At 42.1% G+C, this 19,452-nt stretch overlaps 1 protein-coding gene across 1 annotated transcript; it reads right to left on the bottom strand.

The window, feature by feature from the left end:
- Nucleotides 1-1,321: 1,321 nt before the first annotated feature.
- On the bottom strand, nucleotides 1,322-19,128 carry slc22a16 (solute carrier family 22 member 16). Its single transcript, XM_071518881.1, has 8 exons — nucleotides 19,085-19,128; nucleotides 17,788-18,264; nucleotides 16,054-16,171; nucleotides 11,312-11,870; nucleotides 9,968-10,095; nucleotides 3,648-3,757; nucleotides 3,146-3,245; nucleotides 1,322-3,034 (listed from the first exon to the last, which is right to left on the bottom strand). Exons 1-8 carry the CDS (start codon nucleotides 19,126-19,128, stop codon nucleotides 2,840-2,842), a joined length of 1,731 nt encoding a protein of 576 aa, XP_071374982.1. The 3' UTR covers nucleotides 1,322-2,839.
- Between the last annotated feature and the right edge of the window lie 324 nt (nucleotides 19,129-19,452).

Here is a 19,452-nt window from a genome sequence, read left to right on the forward strand (position 1 = left end):
CTTATGAACTCAAAACATCTGGGTATGGTGCGTTTAGCTGCCAGTGCCAGTGCCTAATAATCTGGATTAACATTCAACCTCAGTATGTGTTGTTCTGCTCCTCCTAAATCTTCTCTTAAAAGTCTGCATAACTCTAGAAAGAGGGTCAAGGGTGAGAGTGGAGGTCTGGGTGAGTTGCAGCTCTGGATTTGTATAGGTTCTATTCAGAGAAATATGCAACTCCAGGATTTCCACCTAAGAATAGCATTTGAATCTTCTCATGACTGTGTGATTGACATGTTGGGTGGCCTTGCTTGCTGCTAGTGCAGTTCTTGGAACTATGATTCTGTTAGTGCCAAATCTGATTGCAGGTTCTACTGTATGTTGCTCCAGCCAGCTGTTTGATCATTTGCCTGCAGTGAACAACAGAGGAGATGGAAAATATGACAACTTCTTCATAACCAGACCAGAATCTATGCTGTCACATCACATCAGTTTAGCTTTGTGTGTATGTGTGTTGGTGTGTGTGAGGCCTATAGGTCAATCAAATGAACTATGAATGGGGATGTTTGGGAGTATAAATGGGGATGGATGCAGCAACAGAAATATACACCGTATTCAGTGTCAGACACAAACCACAGTGTTGCAATGTACACACATATACCTAATGGTTTATATTTCATATATCTCACTCTGTCCCAATTTATCTTTATTGAGAACTAGGTTCATTTCTGTTGCTGCTAATGCTGAGTCAGACACAAAGATAACACACTGACCTCAAGTAACCCCCCTCCCAACACACACACACACACACACACACACACTGTGGAGGGGAATTCCTGACCCTGCAACAAGCCTCACTCCAAGGTGTCCAATAATAACCAGACACTATTTAGGGCAACAGCATCACAACAGAATTGGCATTAGCAACTTTACAGCCTGGCTCAATAATAGTGCACCACCAACATCACCCTATCGCATCCACACACACACACACACACACACACACACACACACACACATACAGTACACACATCTGTCTGTAGCAGAGTTTTCTACTCCAAAGTTCAACACAGAGGGTTTGTTCCTGTGTTGGGTGGTACAGAGGGAGCCGGCAGTGGGGACCTCCTCTCCACCAACGAATAGAAAGCTGTTAGTGTTAGTGGGCTGTTCCCCGGCATGCTCTGTATCCCCACACTATGCCAAAAATACTTTCCCCTGCTTTTCCAACACCACGTTGACCCCTCCAATTCCCCGGCTTGAGATAGAGGAGGGAGAGGGGAGAGTTAATCTGCTCAAACATGAAATAAAGTTTATTCAAAGATTCCCACCCTTACCCGGGAAGAAGTGTAGAATTATGTTATTAAACTTAAGTACAATACAACAGTCAAAAGCATACTGTAGCAATGAAGAAGCCACCGACCTGTCAATGTTAGCTCTCTTATATATTTCTCCACAAAGGAATAAAAATAATACTAACAAGGACACCATACAAAAATTCACAAAAATGATTGTTAAACCGTTCAGAACTGAATGCTGAATTTGATACTGTCATCACCCAGTGATCAAATTTCACCAGTATCATATTGGATACCAGTTGCTTATCAAGATTCAAGATTTTTTAGATGAATGTGTGTCTAGTAGTGTTCTAAAATATCACAAAGCAGGTGAACGCATCGCCACACGGTTGTGGCTTTCATTCCTGTCTTTGGTCCAAAAACATCCCAAGATCATAACATGCTTGCAACCTGAACAAAATGTAGTATTATTTCATTTACAAAATACAGTTATTAATTTCCTTCAGTCTGTCCAGCATATATAAGTCAACATGCAGATAAGTATGCATATAAGTATGCATGTAGAACTCTACAATACTAGCTTACTTCATTTACAGTGCCACACACACTCTCTCTGCTGTAACTCTCTGCTCTCTAACACACACACACACACACACACACACATGCGCGCGCGCACACACACACACACACACACACACACACAAGGTAACAAGGTAGAACTACGCAATGGTATCTTAAACGAGATGGAATTGAAGACAATGTCAAACTGAGTGTAAGAGTAAAATAATACAGCTAGTATAGTTTCACAGTGATATCCAAAAGAAACAATGGATGCCCTGAGATTCAAACATGTTCAAACAAATGAAAAGGCAACTTCATAATTCAGAAGGAGGCACTTCTATCATATTAGAATAACACATTCTATCACTAGTATGTTGGAAGTATGATGCATGAGATGTATCATAATGTGTTCACATGTTTGCATGTGCTTGCCTGTATGTGTGAATGTATGTATGTATCTGTGTGTGTGTGTGTGGGTGTGTGTAGAATAACATTACGTCTGACTTAAAAGATTAATATCCATATGCTATGGAAAGTGAGACATAGCCATGTGCTGCACTGCAATAAGTGTATCAGTTGCCTATTGTATCTCTCACACAAATGTTCACTTCCTTCACTGTAATATCCTTCATGTTTCCTAGGACACAACACACACATACACACACATGTATACACCAATGATTGTCTACAGTATGTCATTTTAAATTCATGCACTGGTTTGATTGCATGGTGTCCGTGTCTCAAGAGACCCTTTGAGCACCAAACTATTGGTCACTTTGCAGAACAAATGCCAACAAATACTTACAAAAAAATAATTACAAAACGTCCTGCTAAAGTTTTGTTCTTTTTTACTGTTTTTCCCCCCAACAGTCCAATATATCAGTGATGTTACTGTGATTTTCAGTACTGTTTTTGGCAGCTGTCTCTTCCTCTCGTTTCCTTCCATCCTCCGATACTTCTCTTTCTCCGTGTGTCTCTATCTCTCTCTCTCTGGTCTTCTCTCAGGCCTTGGCTTCGTGCTGTTTCATCTCCAACCCATCCTCAGCGTATTTACTGCCCAGGCCTGAGCTCTTCTTGCTGGGCTTGCGTCCCAGAGCTTCAGCCTCCTCCAAGGTGGTGGTCAGAGGCTGGCCCAGGGTCTCAGGCAGCATCAGCGTCAGCACTCCGATAATGAAGGCCAGGATTCCCACAATTAGCTATACGGGGGGGGGTCATGAGAGAGGTAAGATTAGAAAATTAGACAATGGAATAGAGGGTAAAAAAATTATTAGCAAATATCTTATGACGAAAAACATGAGTGTGTATACCTGAGGTAGGTAGATCCAGACATCGGCCAGGTACACACAGAAGGGAGCGACCACACTGCCCACACGGCACATCATGCTACCACTACCTACTGCCAAGGACCTGGAGGGGACACACACACACACACAATCTAGGTTCAGCTCTGTACAGTGTCACGGCCAACACATTAGATTGTATTCTGTGATGTAAGGGTAAATAAAAAGGCGGATAAACTATGACCTCCACCTGGTGATCGCACCATGAGGCAAACAACCACCTGTATAAACAAAAATCAATTACCAAGGTGCAATAAGTAAGATTATTACTCCTGTACCTACGCCCTTCATTCTAGACAACTAAAACCATTCCCAATGGCTGCGACTGTCATTTGATTATAATCACCTGTTATTTTAAAAATCAAAATGGCCGTGTGGTGATGTAACAGAACACTATGAATACATGAGACGAGATCCTTGTATTCTGACTCGAAGAGTTCATCTGTTTTGATGCTGTTTGCAGTCTTACCTGATGATGGTAGGGTAAAGCTCACAGGTGTACAGGTAGATGAGGCCAAAGGCAATGGCAATGGCAAACTTCCCTGTCATACTGAGAACGATGGCCAGAATCTCAATGTCCTGTAGCATGGAGGGAGAACAGACATGCAGGATGGATGGGGGAGGAGAGGGGAAGAGGAGGAAGAGGTAGAGGACAGAAATAAGAAATAAAGAAAAAAGAAAAATAAAGATCAATGGGCCTAAAAATAAAACTGTTGTTTGACTTTATCCTTTATCCTGTTTTATCATGTTCCATGGTATGACCAATACAAATATGTAAAAAAAAAAAAAGGCAAATGCAAATTATATTTAGTGCATGCATTGTTGTAGCAGTGATTTTAGTTTGAAAGCATTTTTAACTCTTGCTATATCTCAGAAAATTGGAGAAAATCATGTCAACGCCTGCTTACTTTGGTATCTACATCAATTTTTCATGAATCACAACTTCTTTTTCCACAAAATTTTGATCTTAAGCACAAAACTTGTGTGCAAGAACCGTTATCCTGTAAATGAGGCCTAATGTATTAGGCCATAAAACTGTTCCCTGGTTACGCAGCTGAATTGATCATACTCACAAATATATACACACACACAACACCTGACCATTGACCTTTAGACCTTTGACCAGCCTGAGCCTCCATTAAATTACAGAACAACTACAACAACAACAAATTAAGCAAGAGCACAGACTCGCTTAAACACTCCCTGGGCAGGTGAACTAAAGTGCATACCATTTACTCTCAGTGTTGTGTGTTGATTCTCTTTCATCAAACTGGTCAAAAAAAAAAAAAAAAAAAAAAACACTGGTCGCTAATCTGGATGAAGGTTGCTCCATGTGGTATCCATTTCCTCACTGTTCCTCCCTCTCTTGTTGCTGCTCCCTTTCCCTCCCCCATGTCTCTCTATGGCTCTGGTATTCCTCCTGGCTCTGCTTCTGATTAAGGAGGAGCTTTAAGGAGGAGCTGGTATATGTGGTCAAAGAACCACCAAACCAAAGCTGCTGCCCATTAGAACAAAGAAGGATAGGCAAAAACAAAACAGTGTCAAGCGAGCCAGAATAAAGAATCAGACTTCCAGTTATCAAATTCAAAGTGATGGACATGTGTTGCAACGTTTTTTTGAGTGATACAAAGTACCAAGGTTAAAATAAAGAATATATTCACGCAGGCATACGCATAATGTATGTGCACATTTAATATATTTATGTGTAAGTATTTAGTGGAATGCATGTATGTGTAAGTATTTCATAGGTGTGTGTGAGTATTTTATATGTGCTTGAGAACAGTAAAGTTTGAATTAAGTTCTATGTAGCCTCTCATAAGAAATCCCTGCACATAAACACTCACCCAAACATGCACATCTGCATAGTGTGTGTGTGTGTGTGCGCGCGTGTGTGTGTGTGTGTGTGTGTGCGAGCGCGCACGCGCATGCGTGAAATAGAACTCCTTGGAAAGGGAGCTGTCCTCTAAGCAGCTGCAGTACTTATCTTACAAACACCTGGAGGACTATAACTCAGCCTGTTGCCACGATGCAGCAGATACAGACTGGTGACCTGGCTAGTACTGGCCAATCGCACCACACTGACTCTAATGGGAGAGCAAAGCTAAAGATACAGGCAGTTGATCCCATCCAAACAAATTACAAAAATGTTTTTGATTTGAATCTGTATTTTAGCCTGTCTTGATGTTAAAATTCAGTTTGTTTTTTTTTGCTGACATATTTGGTGCTTATCAATTGATCATTTGTCAATCAGTGTGTCCGGTACTGTGACGTCTTTTTCCTTGGATTTCCTATTGATGAAGTTTGAGTTTCTGTAGGTGGCGATCTTTTCTTTGCCTATTCAGCCATGGTGGCTATCGCTCCTCATGCTAACGTTTTTGATTAGGCTTACATTTGAAAGGTTAGTGTATTTAATGCATGCATGACTACACCATCAGCAGTGACAGTTAGTATTGCCTGTGGTAAATACCTGTATACAGTATGCCTGAGAGGACCGTAGCCAGGTTTGATCCAGGTATAATAGCGGTATCTGCTGTTGAGAAGTACCCATTGTATCATAATCTGTCATTGTGCCAGTGTGTGTTAGTACAAAAACAAGAGGGTAAAGGGAAAGTGAAAGTATAACAAGAGCCATATTGAGTCAGCTATTTCCAATCTCTCTGCAGTAGACATCATCTACAGGGTAGAGATTAGTGAGGGAGATTGTGTGACTTGACAAGCAGAAAATATCACTGAGGGTCTATGTGCAATGTGGAACAAGTATAAACCTTAGGGCCCAAGACAGCTATTCCAACTCTTTTACTAACACAGTGTAGCTATTTAAACAAGCACAGCAAGTACCCAAGTTGAAAAGGGAAAGCTTAACCCCTATTCTCTGATACTCTGAGACAGAATGAGGTTTTGACTGCTGAATTAGAAAGACTGGTATTGGAAGTCTTCAGAAGCTTATGAAGAAAGCTACTAAACAAGGATGGATAGAAGGTTCAAAGAAAGGGCGCAACATGGTTGGTCCAGTTTGTGTCTTAGACTTGTAAGTATGATGAATGACAGGTCAAACTAGAGAGGAGGGAGACACATTCAAGAGCCAAGCAGGACGAGCTGTTAGGTCAAGCTAGACAGAGTAGAGGGGCAGTTAATTGGAAGAGCAGAATGAGACAGGGACGTGAAGTGAGCAGTGGAGTGAGAGAGCGAGAGGATGTTGTGAGAGTGCAGTGGCAGCTCAGAGTAAGGGAGCAGCAGTAGTGTGCTCTCCACTTTATGTTCAGTCTTGGTAAGGTTTCAGTGAGAAGGAAGAGAAGACAGCATGGTCAGCTCTTTCAGTTGGGGATCACAAAGGAGATTGGGCAGGAGTCCATTTTGACAAAGGCGAAAGCCATGGATAAAGAGGGTCAAGGGTGAGAATCCCTCTAAACTCTATTTGCGCAGGAAGGAAGGATGCAGGGAAAGCAGGACAGGTTCATGGACTATGCAGAAGATGGTACGGTTGTATCCCATGGGGACAGTGGCAGGGTAAAGGGCCCAGGTTGCAGAGTTGATATCTCTCAAGGCTGCATGTGAAGCAGGATGTAAATACCTACACTATTTCCTAAAAATGAGATGTAATGCTCAAAGCAGGCTCCTTTCCAAACACTGTGAATCAATCATACAGGTCCACTATGCAGATTCAAACAATATAGTCTGGCTGTGGTAGCTTAGTTCACATTTGGGTAGAGGCATTTGCTGTAAGGAGACCAGATGCATATAGCTGTACATAGCTCTAATCTAGCTAATGTTTGATTCTCTTCATCACAATTGTGAAGGTGAAAGGAGCTTGGAATTAAAAGGTTCTATCTGACTTTTCTTTTTTTTTTAAATCAAAATTCAGTTATCCACATACTCATGATCTTTGAACATCATAATTCCAAGCTTGCGAATTGTAAATGTATATGCACATCATACACACAATCACACAACAGAGTACTGTGCTCCTACAGACTCGGAGAGGCTCTGGAATTCCACTCACCCAGAAATGACCCCTGGAAGTACGACGGGAATGACAAGAGACTGAGACTTGTGTGTTTCTTGGAACTGAAGGATCACGAGTGAGGCCAGTCATCCCCAAACCATCATCCCTGATTGGCATTTAGCATCTGTACAGTAAAAAGTCCCAGATAATGTAATAACTTGTCAAAGTGTAATAAAACATCCCTCTAAATGGGCTGAAAAATTAATAAAACCTCTTAATTTAATAAGAAGACTATTACATCAACTGGCGATTTTTACTTCATAAAGGGTATAACATATTTTTGACAGATGATGAAATAATAACATTGGCTAATAATGTAGAAACTTGACTGCATTATTTCATTCTCATTGATTAAAAATATGGTACATCCCTTATGAAGTAATAATTGCTGATAATGTAATGATGTGATTTTATTACATTCAGCAATTTATTACATTATCAGATATGATTACATTTTCATCTCATTTAGAGGAACATTTTATTACATTTTGACAAGTTATTGCGAATCCCTTCATTACACATTGTGAATTTAGCCTAAACTATCTACGAAGAATTGGACCAATGATAACTAACTCTACTGTTACAAATGTAACTGATGAAACCACAAGAAAGCTAATTCAACAGGCCGTTCAAGCTAGGTATTTGAAGCATGGGAGGAATGGCAGCATGAAGCAAATGCCAGCTACAGAGCAGAGAAACAGAAACTGGGCTGCGGATCAGATAGTGCTGGGAGTCAAGGAAGATGCCGTGGGTGATCTGCTTATTGAAACTAGGCTACCAGTCGTGTTGCTCCTGCTGCTCATCTTACTAACACAGCGCTCACCATCGATCTCCATACGAGTTCTAAAAAATGATGCATACTCTATAGAGGCACAAAGTGATGGATTAGTTCACTGGATCGCTGGATTAATTAGTTAATCTGTTACAGAATGGGAGCACGCTGTGCTATGGAGGTATCAGCCCCGATAGGAGACCTGCTGGATAATCAAGAACCACACTGGTTGGCAGTACAGTTGGCTTAGCTCCCTATCAGTGGCTGTGTTTACATGCACGCAGTAACCTGGCCTAAGGTCTTGTGAGGTTAAAGTCGGGTGAAGCAGTTTACATGCACCTATGAGACCCTCCACATCGTCTTTTGCCAAGTTGTTTGTGGTCTTGTTCAGTTTTGTTGTAGACACGTGCCGACTGCTGAGATGAGAAAAACAAAATAGGTAAGAAGATTGCTAAAGGTAAGAAGATTGCAAGTGTTTGCCAAAAGAGGGAAATGGGAATGAGGCTATAGCGGACGATACTGATTATGGTCAGTATGTTCCAAATGGAAAACACAGTGCCAACACATAGACATCCATCTCAAAGCATCAACACCATTCAACCTTATGCTCCTCAGTGCCCAGTGAGGATGATTTTAATCACCCAGGCATAAACTGTATTCTGCCACTACTCATTAAATATGATCTTATTTTAATTGCTTTATTGTTTTATTGCTCTCATTTTAATTGTACACACATGAATTTGGACCTGAGTTATCTTATCTTATCTTATCTTATCTTATCTTATCTTATCTTATCTTATCTAAATACTGTATAACTATATTTAATAATCGTCTGGCTGGCAAGCAAAATCAACAAATCTTTTAAAATACAGTCATATGCTTGACCTTCCAGACCTCAAGAACCTCCAAATCATCTTGTGCACATTATTGTGTTTTAGCTTAGTCATACACTGCACACACACATGTAATATTCACATATACAACACACAAGGAAAGATGCCAAGGGGGATCCGCTCACACATCTATTGACACTAAGCTACCAGTCGAGGAAGTGTTTAACCTTACTATGCTGTGGAACAATATAATTTATCAGGGGGGTGTGGTGGGTGGGATGAAGGAAGAGAAAGGCAAGTTGATAAGCTATCTTTTTCATAACACAAGCTGCTTGTGAATGTGAACTGTTCTGGTTGGATAGCCAAAGTATGTGAGTATCCATCATATGTGAGGGCCTGGTACCTATAAGTCAGTATTAACAGTGAACTGTCAACAAAATAAGTTCAATATTTAGCAAGGCATGTCACGTTTGCCAAGGCAAGGCATATTTGTCCAAGTAGTTGACTGGAGATAGCTAAAGTTTCACAAAATTGTGCCCTGTCTGTATACTCAGCACCCCAGAGGCCTACTGAAGTTATTGACTCACATAAAATGGAGACAGAACATAGAGAGAAGTAAAGACAAAAACAGAGAGAGCAAGAGAGACCAAGAAGGAGAAAGAGAGAAAACTGAAGCAAATATAGGATGTAAACTGCTGAGGCTTTTTTTTTTTTAACACACCTCTGTTTCCTTCACCAAAACTCGCTCTGGTCTCTGCCTCCTCTCTGTGACTCCATACCTCTATTTTTCATGTAATGTTTGTTGACTGCTCTGTTCAGAATGGTCAAAGGTCAAAGGTCATATTTGCTTAGACATTAATTGTTGGCTGTTTGCCAACTCAGCCATGAGCAGTAATTATATGGGTCAGAGTACAGAACATACACACTGACTAATGCATGTATGGTATATAGAGCCCCCCCCCACACACACACACACATAAGTCATTGTCATTGTGTACTTAGGAGGGAGAAGTTAGAAATATGGTCAAAAGGTATCCAACAGATGTTATAATACTTAATGGGCAGTGTTGTGTACATTTGAGTATTTGTAAAACTAACATTTTAAATTCCTTGCATTTACACACAAACACATATACAGTCTCTCTCACATACACACGCAAACACACAATCTTGATACATACAGCAGGCACCACGATGATGAGAATACAGGCAATCCCGGCCAGCAGCAGCGCCGGGGCACAAGTCTTCTTCCTGCCAACCCGGTCCATCGCAAAACAGCCAACCAGATAGGAGGGGATCTCCACTGCACCTGGAAACAGCCAATCACAGCAGTTGTCGGTCAGAGGTTGCCATGGCAGTGGCACCGTGACACCATGACATTCTATCTGGGGGACCTAAATAGCGTCATTTGAAATCTGGGTGAATCTCTGCTTCCCATATCTGCTCAACACTATGTCTCCAACCATGGAGACTTTAAATGTTTCCTCAGGATTACATTAGCCTTGATGTAGAGTGTAGAGGAGCTAGAAGGAAGATTAATGCAATTAAGTTTAACATAGCATCTGTTAAACTGTCTCATAAAGTGTCATTCCCTGCTATTACTTATACCAAACAAATTATTTTAGATGTATAATTTTATAAATTAACCATAGCTATATATATAATCATGTAATGCATTAACTCTAGGCCTATCTGGGAACAGAGCTTAGGCTTCTGCCAGGGAAGACAGCATTAAAACAGCATTAAGAGAGTAGTACATTCCACTTCACTAATGCTTGGTTTGTTAAACCAAAGCATTGGTTTATTACATTACACATGTTATTTTCTTTATTAAACACTAACCACAGTGACGCCATTTAGCATGTAGGTGGAGATAGAACACTTTGTTCATTGCTTGCAGGCCAACTTTATTCCCTAACTTACCAAAACCAGAGCAGTAAACAATGCCAAATTGGAGAATATTAATCTTCTTACTGTTTCACAAAACAAAATAATGTATAACTAATGTCCTCACTAATATATGACCCTATATTAACACAATATTTCATAGCCCACGGCACAAACATCGCAAGCAGAGTGTGTAGTTAAAGTGAGGTTCTCCAGACAGCTTTAAATAGCATCCCGCTCCACTAGACTGGGGTAAGCTAAGTGCTAAGAGGCCTATTTGTTTACATGGAAAGAGGCACCTCTGTCACAAGGTAAAATAGGCTACCTGAAAAAAACACCTTGGCAGACTCCTACCTTACTGCACACACACTGAAAGAGACACACAGAGACACATGGACACACACACAGATTCAATCTATATTTACAGCCCGCAGGTTGCAAAGTGTGTCTCTAACAGTTGCCTAATCCCTCCGTCAATAGAAGTACACATACCTACATTTGGATGAGCCAAGATGGATGTTGCTGTATAATTGTGGAACATATCACTATTTCCACTATTTCTCTAAATATCGCATACACAGACACACATAAATACACATAAACGCGCACACACATGCAAACACCAGCCCAGCATTTACCAGCCAGGAAGAGGTTGATGTACTGGTTTCCTCCAAGGTTGACCGAGCCCAAGGAGAAGACATAGTAGCCCAGGCTGCCGACGAACCAGATGGCCCAAACCGTGCACGTGCGGCCCGTCATCCTCCAGCTGCCGAACAGATCCAGGATGGACAGCTTCTTCTCGGGCAGCGCCGGCCGCTCCGCCGCCTCCTTCTCCAGCAGCGCTCTGGCCTTCTGGTCCCCCGTCTCCAGGAGCTCTTCCGCCCTCAGTCTGGATTCCAGGCCGTTGCAGCGGGCGATGTTGTCCAGCAGGGCCTGGGTGTCCTGGAAGCGGCCCTTGGCCATGAGGTAGAAGGGCGTCTCCGGGAACTTCCAGCAGAAGAGCAGGAAGGGCGAGGTGCATACGGAGAGGATGATCTGGTAGATCCACCAGACCCGCACCAGGTAGCCGACCAGAGCCACCACCATGATGCCCACAGCGAAGGCCGCGTGCACGTGCATGGAGGTCCACGTGCGCACCTTGATGCCGGTGAACTCAGTCACGTAGACAAACACCACCACCAGGTAGCCACTGGACACCTGCCGAGAGAGAAGAAGGGAGGGAGGAGGGGGAGGAAGCAAGAGAAGGGAGGAAGGGAGGGAGGAAAGGAGAGAGGCAGGGAGTAAAGGACAGGGAGTAAATGACGGAGGATGGAAGGAATGAAAAGGGGGAGAGGAGGAGATACAGAAAGAGATTAAAATGTGCTGTCGACACAGAGGCTCCATGGGCAGGATGCAGTGTGGAGACAGTAATGGTGCTTCGCGTCAAAACAACAATTTTTTACTAAATATTACCATATTCTCAATTTCCCAGGTCAGTATTTGGCTAAAGAACCATATGACCCAATAGCTGCAGATGTATGGAGAGAAATGACACCACTCTATGTACATCTGCAAAGTCTCTATCTAAAGAACCATAGTGACGTGAGTTCATGTCAACTTATTTGATCCAGGCTGACCGTTGCTCTTGGCCAATCTTATGAATCACTTAAAGTAATACTCTGCAACATTTTCATATAAATAAATGTGTGTTTCGCTATTCTCCATCGCAAACTGATACCATACAATAGTGGTTCAACCTACCCAGTTCATGAAAGCCTTTACATTTGCTGTGTTGAAAGTGGTCCCATCTTTCCTGGGAAAAATCCCTGGCTGCACAGGAAGTGATGCGCTTGATTTATGGAAGCAACAGCGGTTTGTTTGGAATAAATATTCGAATGCAGAATAGATAAAGAAACCATGCTCTATGTTGAGTGTCTGAGTTCAGTTGTTTGTACATAGAGTATATGAGAAATACTGTTTACAGGACTTGTTTTTGTTATCGGTCCTTAATGCCAGGACTGAATCCATTAAGAATGCCTTTATGTATTCTGAAATCATTCTGAAGTGATTTAAAACTGAAAGAGTTGGTCTGTGTTTTAAACTGTTTAGAAGTTTAATCTGATAATGGAGGATCTTGTGGCTGACTCAGTAATGAACTTTGCTGTGGTTAGCCAAGATTTAAATAGGTTTGGCCTTGTGAACCTGCTAGTTTATTATTGGACTAGTGTCTTTTGGAGTGTTCATACAGAAGATTTTACCTTGTCCTCTCCTTTATGTGAATTTGATTATATTTTGATTATATAAATTGTTTTAACTTGATTGCTAAGTGCGTCTTGAGAAGGAAAAATACACTCCACTGTGTCACCTGCAGGACAACTTTTTAACTTGAGAGTTTAAGGTTTATTAAGCCACTATGAAGGAGACAAAACACAAAATGGGTGGCGCCCGTCTGCGATTGCTGCAACTAGAGTGCTGAGCTTTTGGAGTAGAGACAGGGAGGGGAACAATTTATTTTCAAAAGAAATGTTCAATAAGTTGTTGACGTGCAGTAAAACCAGACATGTAAGGTTGTGTCGTGGTGTCAATGCTGTGCGAACACCTGAACAGTGCGTCATTAAAGCTGACAGCTGTCTTGATCAGAGAGCAAAAGCTATGATATGAATCCTCACTCCTAAATCTGAGGCTAGTTATTACTTTTTGCTCAAGGGCAACAGAAAAGACAAAAGCATACATTAACATTAAACATACTGTATGCCTATTGCATTAAATGAGATAACAGTTGGCTGTAAGCTTTCTATAGGCAATATAAACAATGTCTCTGTGACAAATCTAAGCATATATAACTGTTTCTGTTGTGTTTGTATTTCATTTTTGTTTAGTAGCCTTTTTGATATATTTGCACAATATCACATAACTTACAATTTGATTAATCTGTTATTATGAAACCAAGTCAACAAACACTTAAGATCCACTTAACTAATGTGGGCACGCTCCCGCTCTAAGTGCTGCTTTGAGAAAGCGCATAGGTAATGAACGAACCTTCGTAGGATCACACTTAAAAACCTGGTTAAAAAAAGTTAAATAAACAAAGTACATGTGGCAGTGATCAGGCCCTAACTAAGGAATCTTTAATGAAACCCCTGGTTATAAGACTGAAACTGCACAGTGCCAGTGAGGTGCTGCAGCATGAGTCTGTGTGCACACTTGTATGTGTGTGTGACAGAGTAAGCGAGTTACACTATCTGACCGTCTGACTCCATGTGAAAAACAACAGCTGTAGCTCTGGAGGCCTGGGGGAAGGGAGAAGACGGGGGGAGAGAGTGAAACAGTGAACACACTGTACGGCTTCTTTAAGCACCACTTTAGTGCCTTGTGGCCTAGTAACTGTAATAACTCTCTTGCTTTGACTCTTTTACGCACATATCATGTATTACTCCGTACACACAAACACAACACACGCACATACACACAAATGCTTTTTTTTTTACCTCTACTGTTTGGATACTCTTGTTTTGACCCTTGCAATCCTTATTATTGCCCACTTTTAATATGGGTGATCTGGGAATTTGAGCTTCTTTCTACTGTTGCCCTTACTGACCATTAGGACCTGATGTGATCTGTAAAAATGTAACCTGATTTTAGGTATTTAGCGAACAGTCTGGGCGAGAGCAAATGTAAATGTAAATGTACATACAGATACACATACACAGACATATCTGTGCTTAATAGATGATGACAATTAGACCTTCCCATTAAGTCATTAACATTTCCATTCTTATCATGTGGTTTTCAAGCACACGCATGAGGACGCACCAACACGCCACGAGCACGGAGGTAACGTAGCACACAATACTGTAAGAGGGAGGACTTTAGCAGCAACCATGTCGGCAGAATAAGGACAGACAACTGAGTTTGGGAGAGCAACAGGAACAAAAACCTGATGGTAATGTTTAGTGGAGAAAACTCCCTAGACAAAGAGTACACAGTGGCACAATATCTGACCACTGTGACTGACAACAAACTGAGGAAATCCCTAACAATGTCCAGACTCTGTGCACACAAGCTGGCCAAAGAAACAGGCCGCCACAGGCAGACCAGAGAGAGCAGGCTAACCCTATTCTGCTGTCAGGGGGAGACAGAAAGAGAATCTCACTTCCTGTTACACTGTGACAGATATAAGTGAGACAGACTTATTTTGAGAGGATAAATAGAATATACCCAGATTTCAACCATCTGCCTGATCCTATCAAACTGGGGAGAAAAGTCAGTGTGCAATATTAGCTGCTGAATTTGTTGACTGGTGTCACACTTTAGGGGAACGGGGGACACAGTTGGATGACAAATATGAAGAATACGCATGAATGTATGTGAAAAGTTCTGTTTTTCATGGCTACTGTTATATTTTGCTGGTTTATGTTTCCTTACAAACACAAGTTACATAAACACAGAAACACTGATAGCCAGTGGACAGTGGAGGCACAGCAACACACACACACTCACACCGATAGACTCTTTTATACACATATTATGTATTACTCTGTACACACAAACACAATGCACATACACATACACAAACACACACACACACACACACACACACACACACACACAATGATACATGGGGGGATTCATTTTCTAAAATGTTGGCTAATTGATGATTTTCTTTTACATTGATGATTTCTTGTTACATTCTTTTGGCAATATTGTTTGTAAAGTATCATGCCAATAAATCAATGAATTGAAAATTAATTGAAAAATTGAATTGAAAGCATTTTGTACCGATGCGGAAGTTGAGTACCTTACCAGTTAGTATGTCTAAATGCCAAGTTAGCATGCTAGTAATTTACCAGTTGCGTAAGAAGAAAGCTACGTCCGCATCGGTACAAAACGCTTCACGTTTCCTCACTTATCAAAAGCTTCTCTAATATTAATACAGTGTCTCCTTTTATGCACAAGTTTTCTAGTAAATGATGTGCTGATGTCTGAAACGCCTGCAACATAGGCCGTCAAGCAAATGACGTACGGGGCGGGAGTTTTCCCAAGCTGCTGCACTGAGATCCGGATGTAAACATTGTAGTATAACATAATCATTGCGGTGTAACAACATACTCTATGTCTGTACCAGTGAAATTATGAATGTTAACAAATCCACATTGTTTACATGGAAAACTCCATTATTCACCTTCAAGTCTTGAAGTCCTACAGGAGTAATCACTTCCTACTGCAGCGAGACCGCTCACCAACTGGACTAGTTCTGACAGTATACTCTCTCTGTGTCTCATGCCTCCACATTTGTTTTCAATTAGTTGTTTCTCCAATTCCGCCAACCATGGCATGCAACACACAACACAGACACGCACAGATACACAACAACATACAGCAACAAACACACATGGCTCACCATGGCAAGTAGGAAACGGATCACTACAAAGAAGTAGTAGTTTCCGGTGAATGCCACACACACTCCGAACCCAAACTGGCAGAGGCTGGTGATCATCAGAATTCTCACACGTCCAACCCTGTGAAAGAGAGAGAGAGACACACACACACACACACAGGTAGACAGAGAGAGAGAGAGAGAGAGATAGAGAGATTGAGTTGATATGTTCAGGTCAACGTGTGTCCAATCCATCGAACAAGGGATTGTCTAAGTGCCATGGCCGTGTTGGGACTTTTAAACCAACTGCAAAACAAAGAAAATCACTCAGTTCTTGCCTCTGAAGATGAGGCCATATACAGCCATAAATTGAGTCGTCCAGTATTATGCTGTGTGCAAAGTGTGAATAGTTCAACATTTAATTTTCTGAGGATCAGGTTAGAAGCATCAAGTGAGTCTGTGTGGCTGACATCACAAACTGTCTGACCCTTCACTTCATGTCTTCAGATAATTTCCAATTGTGTGTTATATCACATAAGCAGTGAAATTGTGTTTTGCCCTCCATCGAACACAGAAGGGATCCAATCCAATATCCATTGACTGTGCTTTATTTAACTATGATAACTCACAGCCATTAACAAGTAAACCTGACCTCAGGTCCTGAACCTCTGGCCATGGCAGACAAAATACACAAGTGTAGCAACAAAACAGAATACGTAAGATTGGGTCTAGTGTAGTGGAGGACTATTAAATATACTTAACCACTATCTTCAACCCTTAATCCTTATTTACTACACCTTAACTCTGTGAATGGGGTCCATTATGGGATGGTTGGGCAGTCCCACACATCACAGAGAGTGAACCCCAGGCTCAGACCCGATCAGACTAAGTCCTGCTTCTAAATTCTGACCCCTCCAGCCTTGGCTGGACAGCTGCTGCTTTGCCAGGTCACCTGATCTGTCCCAACTGTGCCAGGAGTCTTAATGTGCTCCTGCCAGTTCCCTCCCTCTCTTTCTCTCTCTCTCTCTCTCTCTCTCTTTCTCTAACCCCTCATGCCTCAAACCATGACCCTCATCCCTCAACCCTGTCATCCACACTGACCTGGCTTCCACCTCTGCTGTCACTCATCACCCATCTCCCTGTTTTCTGTCACTCATCATCCCTTCCCTACGCCTCCATTTCCTGTGCATCCCCGGTGCATCTCTGTATGTTGGCATCCCTCTAAGGCAACAGTAGGTGTACACTCAGTCCTGTAATCACTCATCACACCTATAGTCACTGTTAAAGTGGCCACAGTGCCTTCAACTGCCCTTGAACAACACACCGAATCCCTATCAGCTCCAGCTGAGGCAGCTATTCTGTAGCTGATCCTGACCTCTGACCTCTTGAGTGAAAAGAGAATTTCCCTACAAGGATCAACAAACAAGTACAAAATATATTATTATTATTGTCATTATTATGATTATTATTATGATTATTATTATGATTATTGTTATTGTTATTATTATTATTATTATTATTATTATTATTATTATTATTATTATCATCATTATTATTATAGTAGCCTAGTAGTATTTGTCAGAACAGGCAGGTTGCGGACAGCAGCAGTCCCTGATTTGGGATTAGAGACTTTATCTTCTGGGAGACCCAACCAGATGTGAAACATGGTACAGAATCACCTGTCCTGAAGGGCCTCTTCCTGCTCTGGGGCCTCCTGACAGTACACCCCCCCCCCCCCCCTCCCCCCTCCCTGCTTACCTATCAGCGATGTCCCCAAACACCAGCGCTCCGATCAGTACCCCCAGCATAAAGGTGGGCTGGCACAGCTTGGCCAGCCACTCTCTCTCACACACCAAGTCCCAGTCCGTCACTATGCTCTGGTAAACTTCACTGTGGTCGTAAATAAAGTTCCCGTCGCAGACTTTCACCGTCTTGTTGCCGTCAAAGTCGTACGTAAAGTCCGTTGGAGCGATGCGCATGGCGCACCGGCAGCGGCTGAGCTCCCACTGCTCCCCGCCGGCTGTCCTCACCACCACGGGGCCGGTCCCCGGTTTGAAGACCGGCAGGATCTCCTCCAGACTGGATCCCGTCAGGTTACCGTACAGGACATCGGTGATGTTGCCCGGCGCATCGCACACGAAGTTTGGCGTCTCCACCAGGAAAACGGAGGCCAGATAGTGGATCCCGCAGGCGACCGCTTGGAAGACCGCAGCGAAGTACAGACATGCCTGGAACCTGGAGAGGACAGAGAGAAAAGAGCGTTAATACTAGAGCTCAGGAAGAAGAGATGCGATAAAGGATCGGCTAGACTATCCTTTATAGGCCTACTGCAAACAACAAATGTCCATTTTAACTCATTATGTCTCATATTCACTCTTAAAATATCATCTTTTCTTAAAACAAGTAAAATACACTGCCAATGACACTGACATAATTCCATTCCACTTGTTTTTATAGAAAAAGTGTCAATATCTTGAAAAGGCAGAATAAGACAGATCATTCAACTATCGGGAAAATGTCATTAGATTCAAGACAAGACTAAGACAGGTTGATTTGCTTTGGAAACTGTTATTCCCCCGACTTGCTGTTAGAAAAGAGAGAATACTAGAATCAATGACTTGTTAAAATTGACATTTCTGGCAATGATCTTAATATTTTCCTCTATTGGCATAAAATTGGAATTCGTTTTTGTAATGAAGTAAACTATTCAGACTTTAAACAAACGCCGCGGTGTAAGAGGGGCGAGTCTTCTCCTTAATTTCTTCAAAAACACAATTTGCAAGAATAAAAACTTCTAGACAGCTGCGCTGCTCATGGTGAGAAGTTTCTATTCCAAGGCTGCCCAACTGACCGTTAATGTAGGCCTAAATTAGGCTAACTAGCCTACATGCAAAGTAGTCCCTGTGGTGTGCAAAAAGCCGCTCTATTAATAGGCTAGTTGAATTCTTGGAAAGGGAGATTGGCTAATGCGAATTGAATGTGTGTTGAAGAGGGAACTCATTCACAGTATAGAGGAAATATACACTTTGTTTTAGAGAAAAATGGCTCAGGTTACCTTTTGAAATGTCCAAGCTCGTCGAATAGTCTCTCTACGGTCATAGTTTTCTGACGGCGGGTTTGTGCGTCTCCAGCGGGTAGCGGATCCTGAGCGCCTCAACGCCAAATAGTAATGCTGGTCTTTCACGGACCCCAGGTAGGAGGGGCGCACACACATACAGGGTGATTTAAACGCGCCGAATGAGCAGGGGAGAAAAAAAAAAGTTTGTAGGAAGCAGGTTTCATTTGACACCCTCAACCCATAGCCTATTGGCCGTTGTTTTGTTTTGACTGAAGATGATGGAAGGGAATAATAATGACGACAGAGAACCCAAGTTGTGCGACAGAGGACTAGACGAGCCTTTGGGAGATGTAACTGTCATAGGG

Source organism: Centroberyx affinis, unplaced genomic scaffold, assembly GCF_046629955.1.
Source record: "Centroberyx affinis isolate AG114_WGS23_722 - 3 ecotype Tasmania unplaced genomic scaffold, CSIRO-AGI_Caff_v1 ptg000640l_1, whole genome shotgun sequence".
NCBI classification, from domain to species: Eukaryota; Metazoa; Chordata; class Actinopteri; order Beryciformes; family Berycidae; genus Centroberyx; species Centroberyx affinis.

What these genes read in the sequence shown, in the direction of transcription:
- slc22a16 (XM_071518881.1), bottom strand. Translation starts at nt 19,128, where the DNA reads ATGACCGTAGAGAGACTATTCGACGAGCTTGGACATTTCAAAAG. An exon ending in CATCAACCTCTTCCTGGCTG is followed by an intron (nt 10,096 to 11,311) that starts GTAAATGCTGGG and finishes GGCTGTTTCCAG; the next exon opens with GTGCAGTGGAGATCCCCTCC. An exon ending in TCATCATCGTGGTGCCTGCT is followed by an intron (nt 3,758 to 9,967) that starts GTATGTATCAAG and finishes TCCATGCTACAG; the next exon opens with GACATTGAGATTCTGGCCAT.